Source organism: Prinia subflava, chromosome 4, assembly GCF_021018805.1.
Source record: "Prinia subflava isolate CZ2003 ecotype Zambia chromosome 4, Cam_Psub_1.2, whole genome shotgun sequence".
Classification (NCBI taxonomy): domain Eukaryota; kingdom Metazoa; phylum Chordata; class Aves; order Passeriformes; family Cisticolidae; genus Prinia; species Prinia subflava.
Window position 1 is genome coordinate 64,569,701 of NC_086250.1, and position 26,578 is coordinate 64,596,278.

The window sequence follows — 26,578 nt, forward strand, 5'->3', positions numbered from 1 at the left end:
TTCTAAGAAAATGCATTTGATAGTATGTATAATTCATGGCAAAAATTATAGTTAAAGATTCAGAAAAGAATTAGCATTTCTTAATTCTTAAGTAACTGAATTAGCAAGCACGACGTGTTTTATTTTGTTTGAGTTTTTTTAACTTCATAAGTTTTTCAAAAAGAGAAAGAAATAATGAAGATTTGCATTTCCATGGCAGGATTAGCAGCAGGTTTGTAATATTCACAGTTACTGAGCAGACCTCAACAAGCAACAAGCAAGGGAAGTAACTGATAACAGGAGGAGGTTGTCACTCTCTGTGTGAATCAGCAGGAACGAAAAAAGGGCATTTTTTTGTTTGGTTTCAAAGACCTATGCTAGAAGAAAAAGAACACAAGGGTTGTCTACTCTGCTGAAACCACATGGCAGTAGAAATGGAACAGATCTGTAGAACTAGAATTTCCTGCAATCAAGAACTTCACCATTTTTGAAAATTTTCCATTCTGATTTGGAAAACAATGTAAAAAATGAAAACGTCACATTACAAATAAAATATAAAATAAATTTCAAAAGGGAAAAATTTGCAAATGTTTTCCTGAATAAGCTTCCTACTTCCTTGTCCAGTTTTGATATCATTTGGCAACCTGGACAGCTTAAATACCTAATGGCTACTAGTCAACAGGTTTGAGAAGGGAAAACTCTTAGGCACTGAACTAATAGAAAATGTGTCCTTGAGGATAACAGGCAGCCTGCCTCCACTGCTGATGGCTTTTTAAGTCTCTAGTTTTGGTATTTTGCTGAAGAATGGACTGCTCAGAAACTGGAAAGCCAAACCAGAACATGCGTGAAATTTGTTCTTCTGGGTTTTCCTGATTAACCTCATATGGGACATTATGTATTTCTAATTGCAGTGAGCCAGGAGCCAGAAGCTTAGTGCTTTCCTGAAGGGTCCCAGGTGAGTTGCCAAGGAACAGAAAAATCAGAGAGGCAAGGAAAAAACTGCCAGAGGCTGAGGAAAGTGCCTGTCTGAAAACTGTCAAAATGCTTTCCATAGAATTTCATTCTGGGACAATCAACAGTTTTGGGACAGGAAAAAAAATTATCCAATTTTTCATTAGTTATCTCCTTGATCATTCTCCCTACTCCTCACAGATGGAACCCTAGGATTTTTCTTCTCTAGCTTGTCTGTCTCTTGTCCTTGTATCTTCTGTGTTCCAGGCCTTAAATTCCAGTCTTGTTATCCTGGATCATCTAGTCTTAGCTTCTGAGCTCCAGGGATTTTGTTTCTTTTTTATTCCCAATACTCTGTACCAGACAATTCAAGCTTTTCTTAATTTTGGTGGGGGTTTGTTTGTTTGTTTTCTCCTCAACAGCCCATAGCCTCATTTTTCCAGCTAATATTCACAGCTCTTGCTGCTGATTTTAGACTGCAACCCCTTGTCTTAATTTCTGCCTCTGGTTGGTTCTCATAGCTCTTTGCATTGTACCTTTTATTATTATCATGTTTGATCTCATCTTACTCCCTCTCTGTGTTCTTATTTTCTCCCATAATCTTCCAGTTACATTTTCTATCTATAAATTCTGGGTTTGTTTGATTTCCCTCTCTCCTAAATCTCTCTGAACTGTGTCCATCTCTTTGGTCCTAGATGTTCATCACTCAAATTCAGCATTCAGGTTCAGGCTTTGCCATAGGAACAAATAGACTATTGAGCTTGAAGAACACATAAACCCAGCTGCACTGAGAGAGATTAAAGCTCTCTCCAGAAAAATATTTTGCTTGCAAAAGTGCAGAGGGCAGCGTGTAAGGCAGAACAAAACAATTAAGTAATTACACTCCCTCAAAATACCTACTAAGGTCTGTGGACCATTGACTTCCTGATTCAGTAAGTTTGTATTTAACAGAATTTGATGTCTTTCATCTGTAAATTTCTCCTATTATTTTCTCCAGTTACTTGTTCTGTGAAAGTATTTAGCACCCACAATATATAAAGGCAATACATTTTACAGCTCAAACTCCAATTTTCATGAAGCAGAAACACTTTTTCTTTGTTTTAAACTTGTTCCTTGATAGTTTTATGAGACACTTTTATGGCCTTCATTGTCTTTCTCAGCTCTGGTATGCAACATCAGCATATATCATAGAATCATAAATTTGTACAATATGCTGAGTTTAAAGACATCAATCAGGATCATTGAGTCAAACTCCTGGCCCTGTGCAGGGCACCCCAAAAATGACACCAAATACCTGAGAGTGTTGTCCAAACGTTTCTTTAACTCTGTCAGGCTTGATGCCGTGACCACTTCCCTGGGCAACCTGTTCCAATGCCCAACCATCCTCTAGGTGAAAAACTTTCTCCTGACCTAGAACCTAAACCTCCCTGACTCTTCTTTAGGCTTGAGTTCACTTGAGTCCTGCCAAGTGACAAAAGTGAACAGATCAGTGCCTGCCCTTCTGCTTCCCCCCAGGAGCATGTTGAAGAACACAAGGTCTCCCCTCAGTCTCCTCTTGTCTTTATATCACAGAGTTTCAGAGGAAATGTCAAGTGTTAGGCTAACTGCTCTTATGGATATGTCACTCGCTGTCTCCCTCCTTAAAACTTGATGGACTATTTTTCCATAGGACTCTCTGAATTCTTCCCTATTGGTCTACCCTATATGGTTTCTTCTTCAAACCACCACTGGAAGCAAATTTTATGGGAGCTCTAAAACTTTGGTAAGATTTTATTAATCACTTGGCTTTTCCCCAGAAAATGGCAATTCTTAACCTTTTATTTAGTCTATTGAAACAATTAGATGTTAGGACACCTTAACTCAGGATAAAACAGTATCTATTTTGGGGGGGATTTTGTTTTGTAAGTAACATCCATTTTGACTGTAATGGTAATAATACAAGCAATAAGCATAATGTAGGCACTTAGATAATCCAGACCAATTTTAGTCACCACAATGTAGCTGTCTTATTCAGGTTGGTCTGAGAAATTTAAAGTTTCTTTAACTGGATGCTGATATGCCCAACAATGCCTTCCACTGACTTTCAAGGCTGGCATGCAGTTACCCCTTGAACTGCTTATCCCCCTCCACTGACTGGAGAAATCCTGAATATATGGCTTATACTTGTTATCTCCTAATGTGAAAATAAATGAAGGTAGACAAATTGAATACAACCTGTCTAAAAAAAAGCAAGTATGGTAATATGACCAAATCTGTCTAAGCAACTAAAACACAGGAGAGGGAACATTCCTGAACCAGTTCCATGCTCATTTGATGCATCATAGACTCACAAAAAGTCAACTCCATTACAAATGTACCAGAGAATATCTGGCTTGACATAATCAGTAATTCTCAGCATCTGAAATTGTGACTATTGTGTCAAATTTTAGGTACCACAACTTTTAAAAAGTTGAAGAAATGGAGAGAATGATAAAATGATTAGGCAAAAAGACATATCAAAGAAATTTGGTTGACTTAGCCTGGAAAAGTGGAGAGGAGGGATAAGGCAACACTCTTTCAATGTAAACTGTACTTTTTTTTTTTTAATTTAAAAGAAGACAAATCAGTTTTCCTGTGTAATTTGTGAGGATACTTAAGGATAAGAGAGCGTAATTTAAAAATATGACATATTTAATTTTGATATTGCACGAAACTTTCTAAATACATAGAAAATTATTCTTGGAAGGCATGTGTAACTCCCTTCTCTGGGGGATTTTAAGAACAGATCAAGTCTAAAATTTTCAGGCGTGATCTATAAATACCCTTCCTTCGTGTGGTGTGATGGAGTAATCATTCTTTTAATGGCTCCTCTAGCCTTATATTTCAAGTATTATATAACTGTGTTACTTTGTACTTTTCTCTTTTCAGCGAACAACTGGGGTAGAAGATTTGGCTCAAATGCCCATAGCACAGCACAGACAACATCCAAAATTAGGATTTAATAAAATGCAGAATTACCTGAAGAGAATGCCCAGCAGGACTCAAGCTAAATCTAAACGTTTCATTGAACGAAGGCTCTCGGTCATGCCTGCATACTCTGGTTTTCTTCTTAATTACTCTCTTTTGGGTAGAGATATTGACAACATACAGCTTCACATACAGGTCTGGGGAGAAATAGTTCAATGAGTTAAATACAGAAGCTTTTAAATAATTGTTGTTAATGATTTCAACAGGGGGGAAATTTGTTGAAAAAATGATATTTTAAAAAGTCATATTCTGTTCTCATTCACATGTTGTAGAAATGGATCCACCCCACCAAATCCAAAGGAATTATTTTGTGTTTATAATACTGTCATTAAAGTAAAGAATATCTTGATATCTTTATTTATGTATGAAAATATCATTATGAACATGAGATTTTTGTTTTTAAAAAGCTTTTTCACAAAAATAGAGTCCTCTACTAGTTATCCCCGTTCTTTGATGATCTAGGGATTTTTAATTTTTAGTGAAGTTAAAAATGGATTTTTTTAAAAAATAAAAAGTAAACTAAAAAGAGGATTAACTTCTGAGAGTTAATTTGCTGCTACAAATTGTTTTTATTTTTATTAAGGTTGCTCATAGGAAAAAAGAAGCACTTCAAAAAGAATCCTGTAGAATATGTCATCCTGGCTAAGAAGCAATTTTCTTTTCCATTTTAGTGATGATATTAAATTACTCAAGATACAGCCTACTTAATGTTTTCAAAGTACCATGAATCTGTTTTCTTAGTGATACCTGGAAGATGATCAGGAGATTTAAATTTGTATGTGATATTTCTGCACTGAAGGATTTCCACTATCAGTTGTTCTCCATCTGTCTTCATTTCCTTCTTTAATGCAATCTTGATTTCACCCATAACCTGTGTTTTACCTGGAAAAGCAGAAAAAGCAACCCTCATTAATGTAAAAGGAAACCAAATGTATCTTTCTAACTTGGAGAGAAGTAAAATTTCATGGGTTTTTTGTTTGTTTGTTTGACTTTGTTTTGGTTTGAAATTGTTTGATTGTTTGTTTGCTTAATTTAGGTTTTTCTTTTCTTTTTTTTTTTTTTTTTTTTTTTTTAATTTATTTTTACAGCTATACTTATAGCTCATAGTTTTAAGTCAGGAGTGTAAACATAATGTACAGCTTGGATGAGCAAATATGGTAAAAATGCCATATACTTGTGTAACTAGATTATATGCTTCAGAATGTATTTGCCTCAGTGGAGATTTTTTCCCAAGAAGAGAAATTTCTCTAGGAGTCATTACAAGTCACGTGATGGTCGCTGCAATTCACCTTTTCAGAAACATTACTGCAAGACTCTAAAGTTATCTGATTTAAAAAAGAAAAGAAATAAGTAAGAAAAGAAGAAAGAGAACTTTCAATCGAGTGTTAAAAGTAAAATATTCAAAGGCAATGAAGTAAGGCTGGTGAAGTCAGCATTTCCTTTCACCTCCCTACATACATGGAGCAATATCATTCACACAGTTTCAAGGGAAGTGCTTAGAGTGACCTTTAAAAGTAAAGGCAATTTCTCTGCTTATATGAGTAGAAATACAGGTCCATTATTTCTACATTTTATAGATTTCTCTCTAAATCAGTTCAGAGATGGAGAGAAGGCACAGAAGGAAATGTAGACAAAGCTATTTTGCCTTTCCTCTGCCTGTTCTCCCACAAGCCTTGACAGAAGCCAGGCAGAGTGGAGCAGGGCTAGATCTTCAAAACGCGTAGGGCGGTGGGAGCAGAGCATCCTCAGCTCAATTCTCTCTCTACTAACGTCATGTCATAGTGGGGGTTGTGCTTCTCTATCTATTATCCTGCTACTGAAGATGTTATTTCACCTTTCTCTTCTCTTTAGACATTAGTGCAAAGGAAATCAAACCATAAAGCTACTGGGATTCCTTATTACATAGTTTCTTGTGCCAGCAGGCTTTAACAATTCACTGGAAATTCTAAAAGCTTGTGCCAAGATGTTGCAAGGTGCAAAGCAACTCTGTAGAAAGTAAACAATTATTACACATCTGGAAAAAGTTCTCAATTAACAAGTGTTAAGTTGTGAAGGGGCATGTAAAGATTACTTCTTTTATCACAAATGTATAACACCCTCTAAAAACAACAGCTTCTGTTTCACAGATGTAAATTCTATTTTTTTCCTACTTAAAATAGTTTGAGGATCATGAGTAAAAGTATAATAACAAATAATCACAGCTCCAAACTGGCCCCAAACTCTCCTCACAAACCAAAGCTGGAATTTAATTTAATGAAAGTCCATAAAAAATTTGTAATTCAGCTTCAGCTGGGCCAGCATTTCTTCTATAGTTTCTGAGGTGTGAGAGAACCTGTTATGAGGCAAGTGATTCTTTCACTCTTTTAATAATCACAAAACCATTCCTATAGGTTTGAATGCACAATAATATCATCTTTTCCTGCTACGTGGTTGTGCATAGATAATGAAGTCTTCGTCTTGGGATGGCAGCAGAAAAGATCATTGGCAGCTGAGATCAAAGAAGGAATGGCCAACAATATCAGTTTTGTTATTCATTGTATCCCTGTTGTTATAATGTCCTTTCCCTGAAAAGTGTTGAGTTTCCACTGGGCCTTGGTTAAAGTGTGGATTTTGAATGACTTGAAAGAGATACAAGGCAAAATGATAATGCCTTCTTTTCTCTGTAGATACAATTCTCAAAACGCAGATGAAGACATGACACACCTGAAAGGGTTTGTTTAAATCTGAACTTGTGATCAGTATTGATTCTTGCACTGACTCCCAGAAACATGAAAAAAAGCCCATTATGTACAGTTGTAGGACAAACCTAATATAAGTTTCAGGCAATTTTTAGTTAATCACAGGCTTTTCTGGAAAATGTACTTGGCTTATTTTCTTTATTCCCTCTCTGTCCTTTAAGCTCTATTTGCATTAGTTGTTAGGATCTCATCTTGATTTCCTTAGTGCCTCTTTTTTAATTTAGGTTTGAATTAAACTTAAGATGGGATGAGGTGGTTTGGATGCCACTTGTGATGCTGTGAGCCAAAAAAAAAAAAGGATATATGCTTCCAGCAAATTATATTTGAATATTCCAATGCTACTTCTCAGCATCAGGAAATTTTCCATGGACTACTCTATATCACCAGATACTCTTTAGGACAAGCAATCCTGCTTCACTATTTAAGCATCATGGGGAAAACAATGATCTACAGCTGCAAACACATGAGGGATGATAGCTTTCTTGTGCTTCCATACTAATTTTCATTTCTCCCACAGCCTGAGTGAGGGAGCCTTAACACCAGCCTTATGAAAGATTGCACTAAAATGAATCACCACTTCAGAATCCACCAGAGTTTTGTAGACTCAGAAGGGATTCCTATTCCTTCTATTGCTTAGCTTTTCCTCCTTTCTCATATATGTTCATTACATCTTTCCTTTGGTGAGTGTGCAAAAATAGAGAAGATGTGCCTTGTTTTGTGGAGTTGATTCTTTTAATGAAAATGAGAGACATAATGATGAAGGGAATGGTTAACAGTGGACCATCTAAGAGCTGGTGAGAGTTCACAGTGGGCTGAGCTGGACATAAATTCATCATGTGTTTGGTGTGACAGAAATAAAATTCCTCAGGCTGTCATGGGATTGGATAACCTCAAGGGTTGCATTGATAAAAAAAAATCAAAATTTACATCACCCAATCAAACCTTTTGCCTTTTTATATAAGTTTAGAAAACATCAATCATAAATGATGTGAGAATGGAACTCAATGCAGGTACTTTGGTACCTTGGATGACAATAAATGCTACAATACAACTCTGAAAAAGCGATATTGCATATCTTTTTAGGGAAGTACTAATATGGTTTCCCAAGGAGGTGAAAAAAATTAACTTGAGTAGTAGGATTTTCTCAATAAAAATTATTTTCAGATGAAAGAGGTCCAAAACAGGATTATCACATGGGCAAAGAACCATATAGTAAAGCACTAAAAAAAAATACTGTCTAATTTAGCTTAGGAAACAGAGTGAAAAAGAGATGTCCTACAACCATATGCTAGAGTAAAAATCAAAAAGGATAAGATATTTAGGCTGAATTATAGTGATATTTTACCTGTTTCATATGTATCAAATGCATACTTACTGATATGTCACAAGAGGACCACAGTCATGCACAGCACCATTGTGTTCACTTTTGCAACGTGCCAACTGTAGGCAACCAATTCTTGGATATATCTATATCTATACATAGGATTAAAAACACCCATGCTTTTTTCTTTTTGTAATGACTGCACACCTCTTTTTAGGGGACCATGTTTATTAATGATTCATTAACAATTAAAAGGAAGTTGTTACTAACTAAACTGCTGCAAGTTATTTGAGAAGTCATGTTTAAATTTGCTGTGGCGATGGCAACACCAAAGCTGTTGATCTAGTAGAATTGTCACACTCTGCATTGGGAAAGGTTAATTAGTTTTGCTATTAGTTTTAATTGACTGCTGCTGTAAATCACAGGATGTGTCATCTGCACTGTTGTTGTCAGTTCCAGAGATTGATAAGTATGGATTGTGCTCCCATTCCTTTTTAATCAAATGCCTGCTGTCAAACAGAATTACCCAAGACAGAAATAAGTAATTGCCTCCTATGATTCTGTGTTATCAAGGCTAATTCAGCAATGCATTAAAGGAACAAGTAAATCTCACTGCAGAATGACAAGAATTTTATTCAGTTCAATCCTCTAAATGTGAAGTTCTGAGATAAGTTGCATTTATCTTAGAATAAGTTGAATTGCTTTCTGACGTTGACTATGTATTTTCACATAGATGGATAATGTATGAGTAGGTTAAACTTGGAAATTTAAATATGAGATGCCTAAATGCTGCTACTTGATAAACATCATACTTGAGTAATTTCCTGAATGCATGCCAGATGGCCAGAAAACAGAATCAGGAAAATACATAAACTGACATTTTGTTTCATAATTGTGTATAAATTGGTATGGGCTCTCCTGTTCCAGAAGAGTAACTGGGGGGGTGCTAGAGAAGTGGAATTAAACAAAAATACAAGGGGAAAATATTAACCAATATTTCCCAGTACTTTTTTTTTTCAGATGAGGTTTATAGATGAAATTATTGTTTATAAAATAGGTAGGAAATGCTCTTCTGGAGCTCCAGGAGTCAGATACTTTATAGTGAAAGATTTTAAATCAGAGGAAGGTCCTTCATAACAGCTTCCAGTGATATTGGGCTAGTGAAGAGATGCATAATCTCCTTAGGTCTTTATCTGTTTTCATACATTGAGAGATAAAATTAATTTATCTCTGAGGGCTCTGTATAGTGTTTACTGACAGAATAAAGGAATTTCTGGGATGTATTTAATGACTTGGACTTGGATAGTTATCTCTGGTGTAATGAGAAATATATACCAGAATCAAGCAAATCAAATACTCCTGTGTGGCTGTATTTCTTAAATAAACACAATCTTGTATTCACCTATGTAAGGATATGTTTGCAACATTCAGAGAGTTAGAACATATAGTAGCATGTCATAAAAACTAGATAATCTGAGATTCCAATCCAAGTCTTGATAACTTGAATTAAAAAAATCCACAAAATCACAGTTTAAAAATATGTGACATGATTAAAGACAACACAAAAACATGGGTTCTGTCACAAGACCCATGTTCCTTAGCAGCTTTCTGTGATCTTAGATTTCATCTCTCAGAGATGGAGATAATAACATCTCTTAGAGTTGTTTGGATTCAGTAACTGGGATTGGGTTTTCTGAGAAGAGAGAGACCTTGATCGTGTAAACATAGACAGGACTTTGGAGTGTGATCCCAGGAGAAACCACAAAGTCTTAGGAAGGCTGATGGGGACCTTGCCACTGTCAAGAATGTCTCCACAGTAACCGTGAAGCTTGTACAGACATAATTTTCTGTCTAACACAGTGCTGTTATACAAGAAAAAATTATGTTTCTGCTGGATTCCTTTAATGCTATTTTAAGAACCTGAAATCCATCCTTCAGCAGACAGCTGTGCTTCAGAGAAACAAAATAACATGATCTTATTGCAATAAATAATTCAGTATTACTGCAAATAGTAATCTGTATATATATTATATATATTTCAGTATTAGAGCTAAACATCTCCAACTGAAGGTAAAGTAAAAGTATTCAGCATAATTTTAAACGTACATATATCAAGAAGTTAAAATGCCAGCCAAAACCTTCGACTCTTTTTTAAGCAAATCTTTCTCTCTCTCTTTTCTTTTTTTTTCTTTTTTCACCATCACAGAAATTACTTGCAGTACCAGCTGTTTGTATTCATGCCTTTCATCCTCTTGCTGGGGCATGAGATACTGGCAAAGCTGCTGCAAAATAGTAATGAATAACCATCATAAACAATGCTTCCCAATGTTTACAGGCTCCAACATTTTCTGTCCTTATGACTGTTTCTTTTATTTCCTTCCTTTTGTTTTTTACCTTTTGCACACATATTTTTTTCTCTATGAAAATTGCCACAGTTTTCTCTTCTAGGCTGGTTTTATACTCATTTTTCTTCTGCAGTAAGAAAAAAATCAGACAGTTAATAGTCTTAACTACTACTACTTCCTCCTGCCTCAGAGTGCTTTAAATACATGTTGGGATTACTACCATGGGTCTGTGTCAATAAATATGAGGTTGAATATGTTCTGAAGTCTGTTGCTCCTCTCTCAGCTGGACACTCAGTTTGCTCTTCACAGTGCAATCAACAGCTCGTGGGACAAACTGAAGTTCAGAGGAAGTTGGCGTTTATCTGCCTCTGCTCTGAAGAGGAACTCCTAAGGGTCCCTAATGTGTTCAGAGTCTTCTCTAATCTGCCTGAGGAAAGGCTATGTGGTGTTACAAAAGAAGGGCTCTGTCGCCCTGGTTTTGAAGACTTTTCTAAGCTTTCTGTATTGTTCTTCATACTGGAGTCAGAATTTTTACTTTATCGCATTTTGCACTATAAACAATGGCCATGTTTTGCTGTCTGTCTTTCATTGTTTACATATTTTTAGGCGGGAAGAGAAGGTTGATTGACAGTTGGCTTGACCAATGTGGTTTGAGAGGTGGAATTCCACCCTCCAATCCACGGGCACCATAGGACATGTATAAAATTGAGTTTTGTAAATAAACTCGCCCCTTTTCCTGCTTTGCTCGCCAGCATGTCCTCGTGCAGTTTCTTTCGTGTCATCTGTGACAGGGCTGGGTGTTATTGTGATTTATTCTGTCCCTGACACAGGGTGGACACTGTGCAGGCAGCGGTTCTCCTGAGGCAGCCGACTCAGCTCCACTCCCAATGGATACATGGCTCCCTCTGGGAATAGGTATGCTCTGTGGTGGGAGCAGACAAGGAACTGAACTCTTCTCCTTCCCTCTCCTTCCCTTGCATTGTGGACTGCTGTAAATTATGATGTGGGCAAAGAAGGTCTTTAATTAATATCTCCCCGTGTCCTCGGACGTGATGCACATGCAGTCGTGTAATGGGGAGAGGAGCAGGACTCAGGAACTTTGCTCACAGCAAACACAATTTACAATTTTTGTGGGCACTGAGGGTGGCTGACTTTGAGGCTCAGGCACATGAACAAGCTGACAGCTTTACTTTGTGATTCTCAGACTTAGCAGGCTCACTGTCGAGAGAAATTTAAACATACTTGTGCAGAAATTTAGCCTGTATATCCCCAATTATTTTTTTTTTAAGTAAAAAACAAACAAGCAAACAAAACCCTGCTGTACAAAATATATTTTGGAAACAGAGAAAGTCTTTTGCCTGTCGAGATGTGAAATATTTCCCAGAAAAAAATACAAGCTCTGTTCCATTTATGGGTCATTCTCTGTGTGCCTCCCTTTCATAGGTTTTATTCATCTCTTTAAAAGAAAAACTCAAAACAAAACAAAAAAATGAAACCAAAACTCAATTCTGACTGTACATTGATACCATATGTAAAAAACTGTTGAGCTGAAGTAATGTCATGTGTGGGAAAATAACACTGGTACTTAACAGTATGCTCAAATATGATAAAAAGAAAGTACCAATCCACTTTCAACCAGCTTTATTTCTGTTATGTGACTTTCTAAAATGCTGTAAGAAAAGTGAGGCAATGGGAAGAGTATAATGAAGAAATAATATTAGAGGAAGTGAATCTCAGGAAAATGTTTCACTAGTATCAAAAGTTGGCCAAGCCAGTAACCTAAATGACAGTATAGGGGATCAGAGGCTTCTCCAGTAAGATTTTTTTTTCCAATAATCTAGCCAGACTTGTGCCTGTACTATAGAGATACATGGAATAAGTAGAGGGAAAATAATGAGACCTGTAAATATCAAATTTAGGTGATCAGAGATTACTCCACACGTTGGTTTTAACAATGAAGATGAACACAGAATACCTGTGTGCATTTGACAGGTGGATAGAGAGAGAAAGAAAATGAAGTGAGGGAAGTCACGATATTTACACAACTAACTCATTGCACATCCTACCAGATTATGTCTTATTTATATCTTCCACTTCTGTGGAAGAGAATTCTTGTGTTCTAAACTGATAATTCTTTCAACATCCTGTCTGCAATTCCTTCAAATACCAGATTTCCTCAAAATTTATATCTGATTTAGAATTACAAACTACTGACAGGGCTAATCATAAGGAAGTGTTTATGTCTAATGCAAAACCTCTGGATTTTATGGGCAGTAGGGATCATACCTTTTTAAGCTTTTGTATTTTGGATGGATAAATGTCTTTGAAGGGTGCATTTTTTAGTGTTAGTTGAGAGGCAAGTTAATGGTTTTTATTTAGAAATCAGATTTTTAGCCAATGAAACTAGGCTACAAGTATCAAAGTTAAAATGTTCACCTTCATAATTTTCCATAACTTTAGAGAAAGCTGAAACTTCAGAGAAAGTTGAAATGATGGTTGGAATTATTCTTGTGATTTGAATTGAACTTCAAAGATAGGTGCAGCCTGGATCTGAAAGGGGAAACTGCAATCTTAGAAGGAAAAACTCTCTTCAACCACCCTTGTTCCCTTTCATCCTCACCATAAATCACTGCCCAAGTCTAAATATCTATTCATAGTCTTCACAATTTTAGCATCTTACATAATGAGACATATCAGATGCTGCAGATTCAGCTGCATAAAAGATGGCTTGCCACAGCACATCTGAAATTTTGATGATGAAAGGCACACTTTGCTTTGGCTTTTTGTATAAAGAAGGAGTTCATACAGGGAGAAGAAGAAACCTAATGTTGTACACACAAAGCAACCTGAACCTTGACTATTTAAGCTTATTCTACTGCAGCTTTACCATGCAGAAAGTATGCTAATAAATGGAGAAAAAAATTTGCAAACTGCCTGTAAAAGTATTAATTTAGCATACTCACTGTACAATTAAGTATTTTCACAATACTACAATAATCTTTGTGTAACACAGCATAAATATGTTGTTAAAGTAGGACAACTGAGTCTGCACTTTTTTCCCATCTCAGTATGAGAACACAAAATGGGTCTCACCTACAGAAAAACAGGGATGATTTTGCTAGATCTGCTTAGGTTCTCACTAAAAAATGACAGATTTTAAGCTACTTTCCCTCTCTCAAAGTAAAGATATTTTCTATCTTTTCTCTCTTTTTGATGTGCAAGATTTTGAGAGTTCAACAACATAGTCTGAAATGACAAAATCCCTTCTGAGACAGCCTTCACTTTCTGTGTCAAAATAATGATAAATTTTACACCTTCTCATTCTGAATATGCATATGAAGATGTGAATATCACAACAGATTTATTTATTCATTATGTCCACTTGATTTGGAGAAATTATACAGTCTTGCTTGAAACATTAGAAATCCTAGGAAACGGATTAAAGTCCATTTAGTCTTATGTTACAATATGATGAAAGTATAATGGAAATAATGTAAGCACTTGAAGAGGAGAAAAGATAGTCACATGGATGGTAGCAAGAGAGAATGGAAAATGTTCTTAAAGAGATAATAAAGAGGATCGAATAATTATAAATATAATTCAGAAATCTTATGTAGCATAATATCAGGAGAGAAAAGACTAGATTACCAAGTGGTTTTGCATTTATGGTATTTACTTTTGGGAATCTAAAGAGAGACAAACAATTTGAGCAGGATATTTTGTACTTGGGATGTAAACAAACACTTATCAACCCAAATTAAAAAACACAGACAGTGCTTAGAAAATGTTGTAAGAACAATGTATTTCCCTAAAAGAAACCCAGCTAAAAATGAAAGCAATAAAACCAAAATGCTTGCTTGCTAATGGTTGCGTTTGCAAAAAGTGATTTTCTGTTCAGAAACCTGCTGACCACTCAGAAGTGGGCAGCATAACATGAAAACAAAGTTTATTTATATAATGTCTGCTGAACTTGTGGGTCAGGCAGAAGCAAAAATAGTCATATTGCATTTGAATGTAAACTCAAGAACATGTTGCATAACAGGAACACTTAGGAACTTCCTTATTTGCTTTGGCAGAGGGCTGTTGAAGTAGTGATTTTTCTAATCTTTGTAGTGTTTTGGACATATTCTCTAGTGAAAAGAAAAAAATAAAGAAACTTCAAAGGTAGATGATTAAAATTTTGAGAATGTCTTTAGAGAGTTTATTTCATTAGAAAAATAAATAGAAAACCAGTTCAAAGGTAAAATTCTAACTTCAGGAGCAGATGTTACCTAAACATCTGATACAGGCTTAGTTTTACTAGACAGGCTGAAGTTTTTAAAAGTGGTAATCAAACTGAAAAAAACCCTGTTTTTTCCAACTTAAAAGTGCAAATAATAGTATTTTTTTATATTTTCTCTTTGTTGTAAAGCTGTCCTATCACAGTGGAAAGGACTTGGTGTGAGAACCACATATGATGTGGCTTCGTTTGGGGAGTGACTCATCGAACATTTACTGCACAGACAATAAGCACTGAGCCTGCACTGTTAGTGCAGTGGAACAAGCTGTTTCATTTCACAGCTTGGCTGAGTCATTTATAGCCCACAAAAAATTACTTAACACATGGTGGCATATGTAACTCTATAAGGCTTTCTTTGAGAAGGAGGTGGAAGATGGCATTTGTGTACACAAATACATCCATACACATGCCCAAGCTAACACAATATGTTACCACTCTGTTGTGCTGTAAACCTCGTAGGCACACTATCATGATAGCTGGAGATGAAAATTTTTGGTAAGAACGTGCCTATTCACTGCTCACATCCTGATTTCCAGATTCCCCCTCAGATTTATACTGCAGCTCTGAGGCACTTTCAGTGAAATATGCTTAAAGTCTTGCTCATACCTCCCTGGAGCTACACACTGGAGAGCAGAGCCGTGTGTGCTGCACAGCTTGGGCACCAGAGCAAAAGCTTCTGCACTGACTGTTCATGTGGAAGACAGGTATGCTCTTATATTAATAAATTTCCTTTTGCATACTTACGTTACCTGGTGCAATGGTAGCAGCCCACTGTTGAGATGCTCTTTCTCTCTCATTGAATAAGAATGATTACTGGAATTATTGTTGTTAATAGCCTTACTCTCACTAAGGGTAAGAGTATGAGGCATTGCCTATTCTGTGTGACAGTGAGACAGTGATAATTCTAACAAAGCTCATGGTGACTAATGTACGAAAGAAAATCAAATCTGTCTTCCAGGACCATCAGAGAATTTTGGGGCTGTCTGTGGAGAACCTAGGACATTTTAGCATAAGAATGAATACTCGTTATCACTACTGGGATTCTATTACCTGAATAATCTGTCCAACAGAGCAATGGAGGATGATCCTTTCCATTAATCAGGACAAATATAGGATCAGCTCAGTCAAAACTAAAAAACCCTGTTAATCCAAATTTTGCTCAGGAGGGATGAACAGAAATGTTCTGCAGAGTATTCCATAGTATTATGCAGAATTCTATAGTCTGTGGAGGACTGATGCCTGAAAGCATCTTACAGTAATGTGGAAATGGTTCCTAAAGTTGCCAGTCTGGAGAAATATCAATTTACATTTTGACTCCTGCCCCGAATCTTTTATTAAATGTCTTTTTTTTTTTTTTTTTTTTTTTTTTTTTTTTTTTTTTAAGTTTTTTAACCTTCCACCAGAAATCTTTATAGACTAATGTACCTGCTTTTCATTTGAATGCATACTTTACATTTCCCCTGTCATTCAGCTTTAGCAGTGCTATTATCTTTTATTTCGTGCAGGGCTGGTTCCCTCAAGCTGCTGTAACAGACATATCCTGAAGTTGGTATTTCATTGCACTGTTGAACCAACGTGTATGGCTAAACTCCATGGAGATAGGTTTGAATAAAAAATATTATATAAAAACCTAGAGCAGAAGAAAAAGTACAGGGAAAATACAGCCCTTGTGCAAATCCACTCAGAGATTTTTGATGAAGACTGAAATGATGGAAAGAAAAATAGAAAGGGAAAATGTGTTCCTATTTAGAGTGTTCATGAACTGGTAAGAAACCAGTTACCTGGAGTGATATATAACATAAAAAACAATGGCAAAGGTCAAAATTTTAAGCCCATGTCCTGGGTGGACAAAATGATGCTACAGAAGAGGTCATAATCTTCTGTAGGGATGAAAATGCCACAAATATTTCTGAGTTTCTGAACTTCCATAGAAAATGGGAGAGATAGTAGAAGTCCTCTCACAAAGAAAGGTGAGTTGGGAATTATGGATTTTAATAAAGCAGAAGGGCCTAATATTCAGTCATGGGAGAATATGATAGATTGGTAGCAGAGATACAAGGGGAAATGATTTATAGTGCAAGACTGAAAATTTTCAATATGGTCACCTAAAATATATTTTAAGGAATTTTTAGAGAAAAAAGAAGTCAGAGACTTATTCCTCTCATATGCTGGGACCCCTCCCTGGCACCACACAGGAAAGAGGTAATCCCATTTTGGAATCTGAGGGTGTCTCAAATAAGGGGGTTTGAGGCTATGATTTCTTGGCCTTCACCTGGATTTTATATCAATTCCAGCTGCAACTGGAAAACTTTTCTGATGAAAGTTTTCTCAAAATGATGTGCACCAGAAAAAATGAATAAGAAAACACACATATGTTGGTGTTTTATATCTGTCTGACTTAGAAACTCTCCCTACATTTTCTGAAGTCACTGAAGCATACACCATCTATCTGTAGATAAAAAGAAACCCAACTATTTTGTAACTAATTGAAAAACCTTTTCTGCTCTGGGCAGTATGCATGTAATAGAACTTTTATAATTAGCTGAATCTTTTCAATAATGAATACAATGGAGTATCTCATAGTGAGCTAATGCTCTGACATCTGTAGATTTACTTTCTGGCAACTGAAAATGTTTAATCTCTTATTTTGAGAATTAATGCTTCATAGACTTTATGCACTGAGGACAACCCTCATGATTTTTTCAAGAATATCTGAGATTTAATACTGCTCTTTTGAAGATGACTGTTGAAGTCTTGCTCATAATTTACATTTCAAAATTAAAGCTGTGCATATGGGAATTGAAAGTAGGGTTTTGCAAGACCTCACAAACAGAAAGTGCAACAGAGATTCCTTGCATAACGTTATTTAAAACTTGTCTGGTAAGTTTTGAAATGTAAAATACCTAGGACTTGGGAAAATACCCAAGCTATTACTGCCATATACTCATTATTAATTTGTAATGAAATATAGCATTGCATTTGCAATCATCATCCACGAATATGATTCCAACACCTGAAGGAATTGCACAGGCTATTGTTACAATTTCAGTCAATTTAGAACAGAAAGTAAGAGCAGGGGGAGGAGTGAGGGGAAGAGTTAAACTAAAAACTAAGACAGATTCAGGAAACAAGTATTTATGTTTTCCTGGATTTTGAACCTATTCAGAAAGAATTTCATACTGTAAGAGAGAAGATTGAATACAAATCTGATATACAGATTTATTAAACCTCAGGTTTACATGAAATGAAGAAAGATGCCTTCCCCAGAAGAGTCACCAAAAAGGGAGTCTTGACAAAGTAAAGAATATTTGAAAACTCTACAGCATTGCCTTTTTAGAAACCCTAAAGAGACACACCATGACTACTGAATACCTGCTTGGGATTGGTTCAAACCCGAGAAAATGCACTGTCCCTTAGGGTAATGCTCATGAAGCTGACACTCAGCACCTTGAGAGAATCTTTTCAAGAACAGTAAAGTACCATATCAAACTCCTCCTTCCTCATCACAGAGAAGAACCAGTGACAGTTGCAATTTCGGTGTTATTTGTAAGCAACCTTATGCCCAGCTAATTGTTTCTGCATGTGTCAGGAAAAACAGTCTGTGATGTATATTTTCTCACAGAATATAAGCCTCTTAATTCTCGCTTAGAAAAAATATTATCAGCTGTATAAAAATCTCAGAAATAATTTTAACTGATTAAAGGACATGCAAAATATTAAATGATTGAGGACTGAGAAAAAAAAAAGGATTGAAGGACTGATTCAGTAGTTCTCATTAGCATTTGACATTATCTAGTGACTTGAACAGGTTTTTACTGAGTTCCCGATGAAAGCAATAAATCACTGAGCACAAAAATAAAAGCAGAAATATTTAAATATTCAAATATTGAGGTAGAGATATAGATTAGTTCAAGAGCATTAATGAAGTCACTAAAGATCAATTCAGATTATGATCCAGTGCTGGAAGGAAATGTTTTCCTAAAATCTATGACCCAACTTTCTCAAATTGAAAATATGATATCTGGATTCACCATGTAAAATTGACCTGTGTTTTCTTCCCTGAGAACAGGATCAAGTTGTCCATCTGATTTGGAAAATATGACATATTCATACTCATACTCATATGAATTTAAATGGACTTATTGATTTGGGATAGTGCTAATCATTTCTGTGTTGTGATTATCATTGTGAAATACAGGATTTCATGGCCAAAGAAGCTGAAGACCATGTTTTATCTTTGAAGTTATTTCAGCCCAATTTTACCCTCTCCTGACCACACGTATTACAAGTGTCCCCTTGCATGAGGTTTCAAGTTTGCATGAAGCAAAACTTCATGGATCCACTGCTGAATCACAAGTCTTTGAGTGCTGTTAAATTCATGTTCTACTCAGTGTTGAAGTCACAAGGTCTCTCTATTGGTAGCTCTTCCAAAGAGAGGGAAGCTTTATTTACCAGTCAAATCTATACAGTTTACTATCTTCATGCCTGAAATTTGAGTATATCTATACATCCTCATTCACGTGATCACCAATATAACTTATCTGCACATTTTCATTCCTCCTTCCCAACACAGTTTGGCTGCAGGAAAGAATGCAAACTTTTAAATCCATGATTCTGATCAAGGACATCATACTGACGTGGGAGACTACGAACTTGCTACAGAAATGGCTCACAAGACATCTAATTATCCTGTGCAAGGCACTCAACTTCCAACTTTGAAATAAAATCCATACAATGCAATTCACTAGAACAACATAAACAACCCTCTACATTTTTAGCCTGAGATGTCCATCATGCTGTAAGCTATAGTCACAGTTTCCATCAAAAAACTCAAAATTTCTATCTCAGACCGTTTGTGATAAATACTTTCAGCATCTTACACTATTTCTTCTTTGTAAAATATTTTTGGGTTTATCCCTTAATAATAATACTAGTGCTAGTTAGCAGAACCCTAAAATTCAGAAAAGATAGTCTGTATTATGTGTTTACAATCATCATTTGCACAAAAATATAAGTAATTATAAGTAGTTCTAATCAGAAAGGTGATGCAACTACAGCTAAAGAGAATAATTGCAGCTAACTGTACATTGGTAGTCTTCATTACTTTCCTAAACTATCTCAGAGAAGCATAGAGAGGCAACAAAATAAGGAGCTTTCAAGCTTCATGCTGAATTTACTTCCTTTTTCCATGTGACATATAAGCTCCAGCAAAGGAGTATTTTTTATCAAGAATGCTTCAAGAAATGTAAGGCAAGTCTGCTACCCCGCCGAGCAGCGTGCTTTCTGATTTTGAAAGCTGTTTGTTATGCTTTGAAAACAAGCACTGGTAAAGGCAGAATGAACTCCTCTGCTGTCAAAAGACAAAACTGGTGCAACTGGCACTGACAAAAAAAAAAATTGCTGAGTTTTCCCCAGTGATTTACTATAAAGTCATCAACCCTCTGCTCAGAAAAACAATGTGCACAATAAACAATCTGGCTTGGTTTTTTCTGTTATTTAACTTTTTTTTAAAAAAAAATTAAATAACCACTTATTTACAAAGCCTGTGATCAGCTACTCCAGGTCTTGTGGTCATTAGGGAAGGAAAAGAATACAGTAATTGTAGGTAGTTGCAGCAGGAAACGTCAAGCAATAGAACCTAATTACCTGTAGGAATTCAACCAGCTCAGTGGTTATGAAAAATACTATGGAGTTTTTAATAAACAGTTGAAGCAGATTACTGCTTTAAACTCTTCCTAATAAGATGTTCCCTTAAAGAAAATTATACCATCCTCAGCACCAGTCTAGCTGAAAAGGTTGTTATCTGTAACTAATCACCAATTCTTAAAAAGTCATAAACATGCACTGATGCTGAAAGAGCTCTCTCCACGTTCCTGCTGATTGCTTCCCACGCTGTCAGTGTCCCTGACTTTGTCCCTGTAGCCATAATGTTTGTACAGCTGCCTAGTGAGCTCGTTGGCAGAAATTATCCTGCTCACTGTAACCTCAGCCCCTCCCTGCCCCACTCCATTGTACTGATTTTGGGTCAGTCACCTAACCTGAATCAGCCTTACATCACCATGAAGGGCAAGATGGGGTTCAGGGAAAGGAAAAATGGCATTTTACAGCAATAATGCTGATTTAAAGTGTGCTTTATGAAGTAATTGTAATCTGCTCTGTGAATCATTCTATCGAAGGACTGATGGAGCACTCCAGTCCAACCTCACACTCACAGGGTTAACTTCCACATTACATAAGGCTGAACAGAGCTTTATTGTAGAGTTTTGAATCAAAATTTTATTTTTTGTAGTTTTGTTGGTTTAGCTTGCATTTTATTCTCCTTTTATTCAGTTGGAATTTCCTTTACTTCAGCTTGTGAATGTTATCTATTTCCTATTTCTGGCTGCTGAGCTCTGAGAAGAGTCTAGCTTCATCTTCTTTATACTAAAAAGCACCCAGTGGAAGGGAAGAATCCTTTTCTATGACCTGTTCCCTGCAGAGTTAATTTTGCAGCCCAGTATGGAAGTAATAATGATTACAAAGACCTTTTCTAAATTATTATTGTGTAAAGAAAAATTTTTGCTTTCACTGTACAAGTGACCTTCTTGGAAAGAAAATCTGGTCTGAAGAGTGTTTTAACCTCTGTTTTGAATAGAACAGAGTGGACACAGCACATTTTGCCATGAGAACATGAAAAAAATATATTGCTTTGTGGGAAAAAGACATTGTCTCCAATGTCAGGACTTTCAGTATTTTTAAAATCGCTTTGGGCATCAATTGCATATTTTTTAGTTTTGTTCATTTTAAAGAAATCTAAAGAATATTGAATCTGTTTTGTGGTCCTTGCATTATTTCCCAGCTGTTTGAAAACAAAAATCTCTTTTCATAACACATCCATTTTACTGTCAACAATAACAAAAAGCTGCCTCAGGAGAAGAACTTTAAATATAGCTGTGGTGCTATCAACAAGTTAGCACTTCTGCTTGAAAGCAAGTCCAGTTCATTCCAGAGTTTTGCTGCAGGAGACACAAGTCAGTGGTGCCCTAGCATGAAGGGAAGCTGAGTTCTTCACTGCTGCTTTTTGCTGGAGGCAGCTGGAGAGCTCGGATGCATTGGATACATCTTTCTGTCTGATCATGTATGGCTGGGTGTGCTCCATGTAAGTTGAAGGCTGGTTGTGCATCCCAAGATTTTATAATGCTGGGAATGAGTGTTCATGAAGCGTGCTGGACTCAGCAGAATGTGGAGTTTAGATAAAGACAGCTTGGCAGTTCTAAAAACTGAGCAGGTTGGCTTCTGTCTCTATGGTCCAACTGTTAAGCCAAAATCAAAGGAAGGAGCCTGGGAACACCTCAGAGCTCAAGGATACTTCAGCCCCTTGTTACTCTTCACTAGAAAAATCTAAAGAACTAAATTTATGTTTTTATCAGTCTTGTTTGGACAGACGTATGCCAGATTTCCTCGAGGGCTGCCTGCTCCCCAGACTTTCAATGTCTGTGCTTCCAAACAGGTCCATGGTGTGGAACATTAGAATTGTTTTATGCCCTCTGACAAGTTCCCGTATCACCTTTGTCCCTTATTCTCCAGTTTAATCTTTGTTCCTCTAGGAGCTCCCAGAGTTTGTTATCTTCCACCTTCCCAGCTGGTCCTTGTCTTCCTTCCATTAATAAGAATGAATTAAAAGTTTAAATATTGTCAGGGTTTGAGCCCTGAAGAAATCACTGAAGTATTAGAGAGTGAACTTTTCTGAACTGTTAATATTATTTCCATGCTTCTCCTAAGGCCCAATTCTAAAATTGTATGATATATATGTATATATAGTTCAAATCTGAGATAGGTTGAACTGTCAGCGATGATAAATATTAGGGACACTGTCTAAAAAAAGGAGTAAGTTACTAATTCTAAGTATTGTGTTTTAGTATGATCTACTTATGTTTTCTGTTGTGATTTTCCTTCAAGATGATAACAGATTTTAACTCTGCTGTGATTCTTGGTGAACAGCAGTGGAGTGGACAGGGATAGACCCACTATCTCCACAGAGGCTCAGGATTCAGAGAGGAGCACATCTGGTCTCTTTAGGCACCCAGAGCTCCTCGCCAGGCTTGTCACAGGTCAGCAAGGGAAGCTGCTGTCTGCTAACATCCTTTGTGGGCAAAATTCTTTCAGCAAATACAATCAACTCCTCTGAGAGACAAAACCAATTAGGAGACAATCAGTAACTATCTGATCTACAGAACTCAAGATACAATGAATCAGGAATGTTCCTACATCTTTCTAATGAGTTTTGTGTCAATAAATGAATCTGTGGGAGAATCCTACAGGCTCTCTATCATCTCTACTGTGTTAGGTTGGGTTTTTTTTTGTTGTTGTTTTCTTTTAAATTTTTGCAGTGAGATTTGAAAGGTGGAAAGAAGAGAGGACTAGTGTGGGGCTTTCCTCAAGAGCCACCAAAGAAGAAACCTACTTTTTGCTAATTGATCACTTATCTTAGCAAAATTCCTTTTGCCTTGTTAAAAAAAACCAACCAACCAACTAACCAACCACCAACCAACCAAAACAAACAAATAAAATACCCCAAGCAATCAATAAAATAAACAAACAAATTAAAACAACAACAAAAAGCCCCATCAAACTGATTAGAAATGCTGGATTTGAGAACTGAAAATAATAAATTATATAAATGTAATTAAAATCAAATTAGTACTTGTTATCTAAAGATGCACAAAATTGGTAGATTTTTGAGCTGCTTCAGTGCTCATCTTTAATTAAGTATTCCTGGTTCTCTATAACATTTATATGTCTATGATTTCAAAATGGTTATGTTGTATCTGATAACCCAAAATCTGGATTCTGTTAACCCAAAATTTCTCCCCTGTTCTATTTTCCTACCCTAATTAGACCATTTTCTAACAAATAAAAGCAAAAAAACCACAACAAACAAACAAACAAACAAAAAATTTGACACCATCTTGTGTTTCTTGTTAATTCAAGATAATCTTGGAATTTAACACTCCAAATTGTAATTGCACTTGGTGTTGAGCACAGCAGTTGTTTTAGAACTTGAGACCAAAGCAAATTAGCATTTTTGTCAAGTAAAGTTAAATGTGCTTAAAAGTTACTTCTTAATGCATTTAGACTAATGTTTTACAGTGACTCTCACCCAAGGTCTGTTGGAGATAGACCCTGCTGCTAGGATTCATCTCTCTCAGCATCAATGTCTTTATCTGAGGGATTGCTCTTTTAGAATGTAGTTTGTCTTATTTGCAAATAGATCTCTAAAATAGGTCAGATGAATTGTACCTTCAGAATGGTTATTTCATTCCACTGATTATAAAATTTTTATTTAAGCAGCTGATCCTCCCATAACTCCCATGATAAAATTTCTCATTGCATTATCTATTTCAGAGGTCCCAGCTGTAAAAAGATACTGTATTTGATTTTTTTCTATAGTAGAAAAAACTCTAAGTTTTTAATTAGATAATTAACATAGAAACTGAATGAGTAAGAGATTGAAATAAAACAATTACTATGCAGAGAAAGCCCAAACTATTTAAGCAGGTCCTGTTTCCAAATATCAGATTTTCTAAATTTTCTAAAAGATCAGATCATAATTTTTCTTATCCTTTATTTAATATTCAAAAGAAATTTCCAGTGAAATCACTAATCATCAAATTATTGTAAATGTTTATAATAAAGAAGACCATTGAACTAGTTTGGAATTAGCACACTGGACAAAACTCCACCGTGATGTGGGAACTTGCAATAAGTGCAGAAGGCAGCAACAGGAAAATGCCAGGCTGGAGCAGATCTGGGTAACACATCTGGACAAAAATTCCCACCATGGCAAACTGTGAGAAAGGAACCAGGTCCTTGAACACATGCCAGCCCAAGCTGTGGGAACAGCATCTGTGTTCTGTGGATTCCTGGGAGTTAGATTGTATGAAAGTGCTACCTCCAGAAGAACACTCCAAGGACCCCCACCAGCGAGAAGACCAGAGGAGGAAGGGCAGGAAGGATGCCACAGCGACCCATGAGGTGGTGACTACATTTCTGCTTAATCTTTCTCTCTTCTCTCTCTGCCCTCCCTTCCACACATCTATTAAATATAATTCATACTCCTGACATTGGCATATGGTCTCATTGGCACCTTAGTTTGGGCAGAAGCATCTTTTGATAATCAGATCCTAACGTATCTGTATGCATATATGTTCATTTGTCCAAATGTAGGCATATATATCACTGAAGTAGACTTAGTCCTAGGAATCTACCTTGCCTTAGCACAAGGTATTTATTTGTTGGACCAATCAACTCTAAATATTTGGGCTCAAATTTTAGTTTATGAAGTTAGAGTTCTGTAAATTAACTTCAAGTTGCTGATGCCAGTTTTGATCCTAGCATGTAGCATTATAGAAATTTTCCGCTTGAAATGTTTAATTGATCCTACCTCCCTTTTCACAATTTACTTAAAAAAAACCAAACCAAACCAAAACAAAACAAAACAACCAAAACCAAAACAAACAAATAAACAAAACCCCAAAACAAAACCACAAAACAAAACAAAAACCAAAATAAAAGCTAAAAGGAGCTAAAGATCACCCACACAGTAGGACAGAAATGTTGTTACTCTAAATAATAGAGTAAAAACTGTTGAGTCTTAGCTCAGGTTTGCTCAGAGGACAGATTTCCCACCTCCAGGAGTCATTTGCAGAACTTTAGTTGCTCAGTCATCTAAATGCTTTAAACGTCATTTTTCTGCACTCTCCAGCACCACTCCTGTATTTTTCACATAGCTGAAAATTTCTCATTTTGTGATCCCTCTTCTCTCATGCCAATATTAGGCTGCTGAAATTTCAGTGACTTTCATGAAGTACACCCCAATCTAAACTGTTATACCTTATTCACCCAGCCAATTACATCTATTTGGTTGTGTATGTCATTTATGTGTGTCATGACCATGTATAAATATTCTAGAATTCATGGAGTAGTGAAGTTTTTCCTGTGCAATGCAATGAAATATATTAATTTATTTCAAAATTTATTGCAACACTCAAATGGGGCAATACTGAATTCCAGTGGTAAAATCCCCTTTAACTCACTGAAGGCAGGCTCTCCTGTCACAAGCATCACTTGAATTCCAAAACCTGTCTGGATAGGTGAGGGGAGAGCACTGGAATGTTGTTTACTGGACTTCAGTAAGGCTTTTGGTGCTCTCTCCCGTGATATCCTCAAAGACAAAGTCAGTAAGTGAAGGCTGGACAAGCAGTGAGATGGATGGAGAACTGGCTGAACAGCAGAGCTCAACAGAGACCTGCATGAAAACCTGCAACAGGTGATATCCCACAGTGGTTTTGATTCTGGGTCCAATCTTGTTTACCTTATTCATCAATGACTCAGATGAAGGGCAGATACTTCCCAGCAAGGCTGGGAGGAGTGTCCAATACCCCAGAGGGCTGTGAACCCTTCAGACTACAGGGCTGGGCAGAGAAGAACATTCTGGAATTCAGCAAAGGCAAATGCAGGGTCCTGCACCTGTGGAAGAGCACAGATTGGACCTGCTGGAAGGCAGCTCTACAGAGAAGGAGCTGGGAACCCTGGTGCACAATTAGCTCTGCAGGTACTTTCCGTGTGCCCTTGTGCCAAGAAGGCTGATGGAAGAGCACTGCCAGCAGGCTGAGGGAGGTGATCCTGCCCATCTAATCACCCTAGAGAGGCCACAAGTGCTGTGCTGTGACCAGTTCTGGGCTCCTCAGTACAAGAGAGACACGGAGATCCTGGAGCAGGTCCATCAAAGGGCTATGCAAGTGATTTGCTTTCTGAGGAAAAGCTGAGGGAATTTGGCCTATCCAGCTTTGAGAGGAGATGACTGAGAGAAGATCTCACGAATGTATATCATTATCTGAAAGGACAGTGATAAGAGGATGGACCGAGCTTTGTTCCTGGTGCTGAGCAATAGGACAAGAGCAAGGAGCAGAAACTCCTG

General features: G+C 36.6%; 1 protein-coding gene and 1 long non-coding RNA gene across 2 annotated transcripts in view; one reads left to right on the forward strand and one right to left on the reverse strand.

Moving 5' to 3' along the window:
• The window catches only part of LOC134550358 (uncharacterized), a 91,202-nt gene extending 86,457 nt beyond the window's left edge, over positions 1-4,745 (forward strand). The window contains exons 2-4 of the long non-coding RNA XR_010080315.1: positions 891-934; positions 2,600-2,692; positions 3,838-4,745. This is a non-coding gene — a long non-coding RNA (uncharacterized LOC134550358). The remainder of the gene's footprint in view (positions 1-890; positions 935-2,599; positions 2,693-3,837) is intronic.
• Positions 1-26,578, reverse strand: part of PCLO (piccolo presynaptic cytomatrix protein) — a 318,813-nt gene that overhangs the window by 691 nt on the left and 291,544 nt on the right. The window contains exons 25-26 of the mRNA XM_063396987.1: positions 4,684-4,818; positions 3,928-4,073 (exon numbers count right to left, since the gene is read on the reverse strand). Of these exons, the coding sequence (XP_063253057.1) occupies positions 3,928-4,073; positions 4,684-4,818 (281 nt within the window). The remainder of the gene's footprint in view (positions 1-3,927; positions 4,074-4,683; positions 4,819-26,578) is intronic.